The 7,875-nt window shown below is 48.1% G+C and overlaps 1 protein-coding gene across 3 annotated transcripts; it reads left to right on the forward strand.

Moving 5' to 3' along the window:
• The first annotated feature begins 1,559 nt into the window (after nucleotides 1-1,559).
• LOC119269396 (protein PIN-LIKES 6-like) lies at nucleotides 1,560-6,243 on the forward strand. Of its 3 annotated transcripts, none has more exons than XM_037551219.1 (12): nucleotides 1,560-1,863; nucleotides 2,455-2,747; nucleotides 2,921-3,000; nucleotides 3,790-3,914; nucleotides 4,005-4,126; nucleotides 4,287-4,514; nucleotides 4,623-4,697; nucleotides 4,793-4,893; nucleotides 5,013-5,065; nucleotides 5,194-5,388; nucleotides 5,691-5,827; nucleotides 5,925-6,243. In XM_037551219.1, the coding sequence occupies exons 2-11, from the start codon at nucleotides 2,550-2,552 to the stop codon at nucleotides 5,810-5,812; spliced, it is 1,299 nt and encodes a 432-aa protein (XP_037407116.1). In that variant the 5' UTR covers nucleotides 1,560-1,863; nucleotides 2,455-2,549; the 3' UTR covers nucleotides 5,813-5,827; nucleotides 5,925-6,243. The 3 variants fall into 3 exon arrangements, with proteins under 3 accessions (XP_037407116.1, XP_037407118.1, XP_037407117.1); XM_037551221.1 differs by having other exon boundaries at nucleotides 5,691-5,812; XM_037551220.1 differs by having other exon boundaries at nucleotides 2,458-2,747.
• The last annotated feature ends 1,632 nt before the right edge of the window (nucleotides 6,244-7,875 follow it).

Genomic DNA, 7,875 nt, shown 5'->3' on the forward strand with positions numbered 1-7,875 from the left:
TCTTAGTTCTTACGTGACGCAAGAGGTGAATTTTAAAGGGAAAAAATTCCCGAGATATGTGCGAGAGAAATTACATTCCCAAGCACACATGAGCAAAAGAAAAACGAAAAAAGAATAAGAAGAAAAATACAAGCAAAAAAATAACACCAAAAAAACATGGACAACTATTGAGAGCGTCCACCTGGCACGATGACCTATGGCAACATCGCCAAGTGGAGTAGCCGGATAGGCGCACCTTCGGATAACGGCGTACCGAGTGTCCTTCACTCCATGCGATGGTGCCTTTGCTGCCGCAGCCCCTCCGCCACGGACCCCAAATTATAAAAAGTAAGCGCGTGCATACGCGACCGGCCCGTCTGAACTGGGAAAAAGGGTCCCACATACGCCCCAAGCGACCCGCCTCGTCGTTTCTCCTCCGGAGGCTACGACCAGATTCATCCCTTCCTGCCAGCGTGACCAAGTGGAGTAGTTGCGCCACCATATCATGTTGTACGGAGTGCCGCTCTTTGCCATTTTTCCTTTGTCGTCACCCCTCAGCCACGGACTTCAAGAGAGGATATAAAAGCAAGCGCATGCATGCAACATTGACCTATCTAAACCGAGAAAAACAGTCACATAACTTTCCTCGTCACATTAATACATTATCAAGTGTCCACCCTGTTCGCGACGACCAAGTGAGTAGTGCCACCAAATCACATTTGTGCGGAGCGCCACTCTTGGCCACTTTTCCTTTGTCGTGACGCCTTAGCTACGGACTTCAAGAAAGGATATAAAAGCACCAAGAAAAACTGTCACATAAGATTCCTCATCACATATGTCATCTAGTTTCCTAGTCTTCCCTATTTCCAACCTCTTCTCAATCTTTATACAACGTTTCCTCATGACTTCATCTCTCTTCGTGCAAGAATCCACATCTTCCTTGACTCCTACATCTCAACAAATCTCCAAGTCTGAGTTGAATAACACGGACAATGAGTAAGACATATAATTTGGGTATGGAACCAATGACACACCCTAGCAAACATATGTTGTTGGTCCCAAGCTCCCAATTTGCTTTGTTTCATGCACCCGACTAGTCAAATGTCAAGGCGCCGCATGATAAATAGAACATCTTAAAAGCAAGTTGGCATCTCGACCTTCCGATCCAGGACACCAAGATCGACTAGAAGCCTTAACGTGTTCAACGTGTTCGGACCTCAACGTGTTCTTAGTTCTTACCTGATGCAAGAGGTGAATTTCGAAGGGAGAAAAAAAAATCCCGAGATACATTCCCAAGCACACATGAGCAAAAGAAAAAAAACAAATAACACACACACAAAAAAAAAACCATGGACAATTATTGAGAGCGCCCACCTGGCCCGGTGACCGGTGGCAACATCGCCAAGTGGAGCAGCCGGATAGACGGCGTACGGACTGTGTGTCGCTCCTCGCGATTGATTGTGGCTTCGCTGCCGCTGCCGCAGCCGCAGCCCCTCCGCCACGGACCCCAGCCGAGCCAAAAGAGGATATAAAAAGCAGGCGCGTGCATACGCCACCGGCCCGTCCGAAGCGAGAAAAAAAGGCCCCACCTACGCCCCAACCCCCCAACACTCGTCCCGTCTCGTCGTTTCTCCTCTCACCCGGCGAAAGAGAGACCGCGGCCAGATTCATCCCTCCCTCCCTCCCAAGTCTCCCAAGAGTCCGCTGCGAATCAAACAGCGCCCCGCTATTCCACCCCACCTTAATCACACTCTCCGCCCCTGCCTGCCTTATTAATCCGGCTCCAACCCTGCGGCAGACGGGGTTTGGTGGTCGCAGGATTCCCCTCCCGCCGGCGGCTCGCCTCCCTCCCCTCCGCGCGCGCATCGCCTCCCCGGTTTCCTGGTGAGTTCTCCCGCTGATTTTCGCCTCGTTTCGACCATCTGCTTGCGGGCGGACGCCGCCGTGGACCATGGTCGCGCGCATTGGACTATTCGCGCGGTTTCCAGTGCTGATTTGGGATTTTTAGCTCGGGAGTTGCGTCAGAGCTTTGAGCCCAAGTGGTTTTCGTGTGGGGTGTATTTTGGGCGGGGGGGAGTGGTTTTCCGTTGGGCGGGTTGGCCGTGGCGTGACGAATCGGGCGGGGCCGGCGGGGATGCTCACGCCACAGTAGCGGAACCGGATCCCCCGGCGGGCCGAATTCGGCGGCGACAGCCACCCACGCGCTCGGGAATCGGTGCCGTCATCCACAGCCGTCCAGCCGTTTGGAATCTGGTTTTCCCCCCACGATTCGGTTCGATTCGAGGTCCTTCCCCCCACGCATCAGCCGCCGTGTGCTGCGCGGTTTTGCGCGAACCGGAAGGTGGTTGGTCCGGCACGGCGTTGTGCCAGCTGGGCCATCTTTGGCGCGGCCGGCGTCGAAAGCAGTCCTGCGATTTTCCTGCTGTCGCCTCTATATTTTGCCGTCTATATAAGTAAGCCCTTCTTTAATGGCAGAAGAATCGAGTGGGTCCTGCTCTTGAGTCGTGAGGGCTGCAACTGCGAGGGAAGGGGAAAAGGAGGGCTCGGCTCAAGTCAATCTGGGCGAGGCCATGATGGAGAGGAGGTCGCTGATGGAGGCGCTGGTGACGGCGGCGCAGGGAGGCTCCACGGACACGTCGGTGCTCTCCATGCTCAAGTACGCCGTGCTGCCCATCGCCAAGGTCTTCACCGTCTGCTTCATGGGCTTCCTCATGGCCACCAAGTACGTCAACATCCTCCAGCCCAACGGCCGCAAGCTTCTCAACGGGGTGAGCTTTTCCTTGTCTGTCCTCTCCTTTCTTTTGTGATAAATGCATAGCTACTAGACATATAGTCCCACCTGTGACCTCGAAGAATGGTAGCTGGGTGGTGTTATACAGACTAGGAAGGTGTTAGCTACTCCATCATCATAGTGCTTACATATTTTGACTGTTTGGTGCAGCTTGTGTTCTCGCTTCTACTTCCTTGCCTTATATTTTCCCAACTGGGCAGCGCAATCACGCTCGAGAAGTTGGTGCAGTGGTAAGGATTGTATTTCGATGATGCTCCTTACTTTCTTTGTTCAGCAGTTTAGTAACTCAGTTTTGTCGTGTGAGCTACTGACCGTAATGTTGTTTACTATTATTAGATTATAAGTCAAACTATCACAGTGATTTACTATTATCGAATATCCTGACAAATTTTAGTCATGAGCTTCTGAGTACGACAAATTAGCGACAAATTTTAGTCATGAGCTTCCAAGTACGACAAATTAGCGACAAATTTTAGTCATGAGCTTCCGAGTACGACAAATTAGCGACAAATTTTAGTCATGAGCTTCCGAGTACGACAAACTAGCGACAAATTTTAGTCATGAGCTTCCGAGTACGACAAATTAGCGACAAATTTTAGTCATGAGCTTCCGAGTACGACAAATTAGCTCATGCGACTCCGCGTTTCTCAAAATAAATGCAAAAAAGGGTACCATCGAAGAGTGAAGGAAACGCATGTTGGTGGGTTAATTGGTTCTAGTTGAGTTTTAAGGTTTAGAATGGAATCGAAACAAGCTTTCCTGGACTAGTTTAATGGCAGTACTTCTTTCTAGTAATATATATACTGGAATATGGAAATCAGTAGAGAAACTATTTCAGCGCATTCATTTAATTAGAGTATTGTTGCTGTCAATATTCATCTCGTTAGAATTGTGTGAACTTTATCTTTGAGTCCATACAGTCCTTTTTTCGCTGTTTTAGCCTTTTCCGTTGGCAGTAACTCTGCCGTGATTGCTTTCTTCCTATTTGACATTTTCTCTCCTTTTTTTGTATTTTGTAGGTGGTATATTCCAGTAAATATTGTTGTAGGCGCCGTGTCTGGCTCCTTGATTGGCTTTGTGGTGGCGTCTATCATCCGACCTCCTTATCCGTACTTCAAGTTTACTGTTATTCACATTGGAATAGGTGTTTGTTTTCCTCTTTTTGAAAAAGTTGCATTTCATTTGTGATTCTTCTATCTGATACGCATCTGACCGTTTATTTTTTCTGACGCAGGGAACATTGGAAATATACCTCTGGTTCTCATTGCAGCACTATGTCGGGACCCATCCAATCCTTTTGGTGACTCTGAAAAATGCAGCCAGGATGGAAACGCGTATATCTCATTCGGTCAATGGGTATGTGCATTTTCTTTTCGGGAGGTGCATGTGTTCAGTGTTTTACTTAGAAGTCAGGATGACTACTTTGTGATATAAAGATAAAAGCTCAGCATTTATATCAGGAATATGAATAACTGTTCTGAGATCATGTGCTGAATGAATTCTTCACTTGATGCAGGTTGGTGCGATTATTGTTTACACATATGTGTTCAAGATGCTTTCTCCACCACCTGGAGAGACCTTTGATGGTGAAGAGGAGAAGCTTCCGGTTCTGGCATCTGAAGAAAACGCGATGCCTGAACTTGGTAAATATCCAACAGGCACTCACACTAGTACTGTACCCGAGGATGAGCCTTTGTTAGCTCTCGAGGGGAATCAAAAAGGCTCTACTTCTCTAGGATCAAAGGTAAAAAAAATACTAGCAGTGATTCGTAGTTTAATACACTTTGGTCTTTTCTTATTCAATTTGATACAGTTATATTGCAATGTGAATAATTGTGTTCTGTTGTTACAGATATTAAGCTGTGTTAGATGTGTGGTGAAATTCCTAAAAGACAAGCAACTTCTTCAGCCACCAATTATTGCCTCTGTATGTATTGATGGGAGTGTATTCTATTAGTAATTATTACAGAAAAATATATCTGTATTTTGTGCCTTGGAATCTAATTTTACACTATGGAACAGGTCTTTGCAATTGGAATCGGTGTTGTTCCATTCTTGAAGGGTTTGATATTCACGGATGATGCACCTCTATTCTTCTTCACAGACAGCTGCCTCATTCTTGGGTATTTGCATCCTGCTTTCGGATTTCTTTTCAAATATACACGGACCTTGCACCAATTAAACTACAGAACTTAAATTACACATGATGACTTCTATTGTCTAAAATATGCCACATTTTCAGGGAAGCTATGATTCCATGCATTTTGCTTGCTGTGGGGGGTAATCTTGTTGATGGTAAGAATCTATTTTCCTTTGAAACTGTTGTGAAATTGTATTATACTGACATCACCCGAACCATTGCCATTGTATGTGAGGAGATGCGTTTCTCCAGATCTTAACACTAGCCCTGGTTTATTCATCAGGTCCTGGTGAAGGGAGTAAGAGACTTGGTGTGCGGACCACCGTTGCTATTATTTTTGCACGGTTGATCTTGGTTCCAATTGCTGGGGTTGGCATCGTAATGCTAGTTGATAAGCTTGGTTTCATTCCCAAAGATGACAAAATGTTCAAGTTTGTCCTACTACTGCAGCATTCCATGCCCACATCAGTGCTCTCAGGTATGAGAAAATAAGGGACCACTGCTTATCACTTACCATAATGTTTAAACCTTTAAAACTCCAATAATGCTTTGTTTGTTGAGAAAATAAGGCTCGCTGCTTATCACTCAACTATCATGTGTTCATGTTTAATAAACCTTAAAATACTCCAATAATGCGTTGTTAGTTGAGATCTGCAAGACAGTGGGGCAGTGTGTGTGAGTTCATCATGTTAGTTGAGATCTGCAAGACAGTGGGTTAGTGTGCTGCATGTTAGCAAACCACACTATGGAATCTGATAATAAAGATCCTTCTGTTTGCAGGTGCTGTTGCAAACCTCAGAGGGTGCGGGAAAGAATCAGCCGCGATCTTGTTCTGGGTGCACATTTTTGCAGTGTTCTCCATGGCGGGGTGGATTATTTTCTACTTGACGTTGCTCTTCTAAGTATGCCGCTCCCTTGTATGTCTACTCTTTTCATTTTTTGGGCTCTCATCTGCAGCAGTGCAGATTAACGGCGATTCCTTGATGCTCAAACTACTCTTGATTTGATCTGCAGATACTGCATTCAACTTGAATATCCGCAAATAGTAGATATCATCAGAAAACATGGAAGAAGATAATAGTGTCATGAACTGTACAATAGGCCACCGAAACCATGGTGGCAGCTGCTCTGGAGGTACGAGTTGTATCGGTACAGATATGGGTTCCTCGTACCCGGTTTGTGTAAATGCCTTTGTCATGTTAATTTTGGCCTTGTTCCTCTGCCACTTGTCATGGCGAGGGACGAGAATCGCCGGCATCTGGTGCCTGCCCATATTATTAGGTCGCCCTGAAAAACCTTTTAGATCCGTATTTCAGATATATTTTGGCACTCCGTGATCCGTCTGTTGGGTTGAAAGTGTATTCTGTATGTTGTGTTGTGCCTTTTGCGCTGTCCTTGTGGGTCGTTGCTCGAGTTCAGATGGTACACACACAAGTGTTTATCACCGGGCGCAACCCATGATGGTGCTCGTACACAAGCAATAATGTGCACACAAACCCGTGCCAGCGACGCGTCGAGGCCTTGCACGTTGCCGGTGTCGCCAGACGTACCAGCAGCACGTTGCGTGTAGTACTGCTGGGACAAACTGTCGTGTTTGATCGCTCCATGTGCTTATTATGGAGATGGATCCGGAAAACCACCGATCTGAATCTCGTCTCCGGTCAGAAGAGAACTGCGTATCCGATGTCGATGTGGACGGAATCTCACCGGGTCGCGCTGACACGTTCGTTGCCTCGTGGTTGCGTCGAGTACTGGTACTATACTTGCCTGGTGCAACGGAATGTGCCGGGAAGATTCTGTAACACGTCAGTGCGAACACGCAAGCTAGAGTTGGATGGAGCGGATACTTCCAACTAGGCAGCCAAGCTGGGCAGTGCATCAGCGACGACGCATGGGACGTGTATCGTCCGGTGGCGGAGAAACACTCCTCACCTCGCAGAGTCGCATGGTCAGGTCAAGTGATCACGCAAGGCATGTCTGTTCGATCAGACGACACGAGTTGCCCGAGGCGCTGATGAGCATGAGGTGTGTCTTGGTTGCAGACAATCATTCAGATTAGCTTGGCATACTCTTTCCAGCACAGATGCATAAAAAGAACATCTAACCATCATATAGTCTCATTCGCAAAACACACGCACACGCACACGCACACGCCATCTAGTCTAGCTACTGAAATGTTGTAAGGCCAACTTCATCGTGCGACCCTAAACGAACGTCCGTTTTGTCCGGATTCTATCCGTTTGGGTAGGGATTTAGGGTCGTGTCCGGGCGTGTCCTGGGATGCGGTGGCCGTGCGCCCAGCGCGCGGCCGCATCCGTTAGCCCCATCATGTCCGCGTCTATTTAAAAAAAAGATCAATGTTTCAAATGCCAAGCCCTAGTTCACGGCCTCAGTTCATCACGCCGGCAACAAAACCAGCGACCAACACGTCCATCGCCAGCGGCCGGCAACATAGTCAACCTCCAAAATGAATAGTTGTCCTCGCCGACAACACAGCCAGCGGTCGGCAACACAGCCGGCCTCCAAAATGAATGTTTTCTCGCCGACACACTGCCAGCGGCCCAGTAGGCGGGCGGCACCCATGCCAGCCTCCAAAAACAACGGCCACGCCGATCGGACGACCTAGTTCAGGCCTTCGGCGTCGAGCATCTCCTTCTGCTTGGCCTCGAATCAGGCCCTCGTCTTGTCGCTCATCTTCAACAAGTCCACGCTCATGATCGCAAGGGCCACCTCCTTCGCTTTGGTGGCGGCATTCGTGGCCTCGATGTCGAGCTGCCTCTGCCTGGCCTTGACGTTGTCGGCCTCGATGTCGAGCTGCCTTTGCCGGGCGGCCTCTTCCATGTCGAGCTGCCTTTGCCGGGCTGCCTCCTCCATGTCGATCTTCCTCTTCTTGGCCGCCTCCTCCATCTCAAGCTTCTTTCTTTGAAGGTCTAGGTATTGCTTCATTTGCTCGTCCTTACTTTGC

Source organism: Triticum dicoccoides, chromosome 3A (genome assembly GCF_002162155.2).
Source record: "Triticum dicoccoides isolate Atlit2015 ecotype Zavitan chromosome 3A, WEW_v2.0, whole genome shotgun sequence".
In the NCBI taxonomy this organism is placed as follows: Eukaryota; Viridiplantae; Streptophyta; class Magnoliopsida; order Poales; family Poaceae; genus Triticum; species Triticum dicoccoides.

Bases quoted from the DNA above. Each gene is read 5' to 3' on its own strand.
- LOC119269396 (XM_037551219.1), top strand. From the start codon at position 2,550: ATGATGGAGAGGAGGTCGCTGATGGAGGCGCTGGTGACGGCGGCGCAG. The intron at 3,915-4,004 runs GTGTTTGTTTTC...TTTCTGACGCAG, and splicing joins TGTTATTCACATTGGAATAG to GGAACATTGGAAATATACCT. The intron at 5,389-5,690 runs GTATGAGAAAAT...TTCTGTTTGCAG, and splicing joins GCCCACATCAGTGCTCTCAG to GTGCTGTTGCAAACCTCAGA.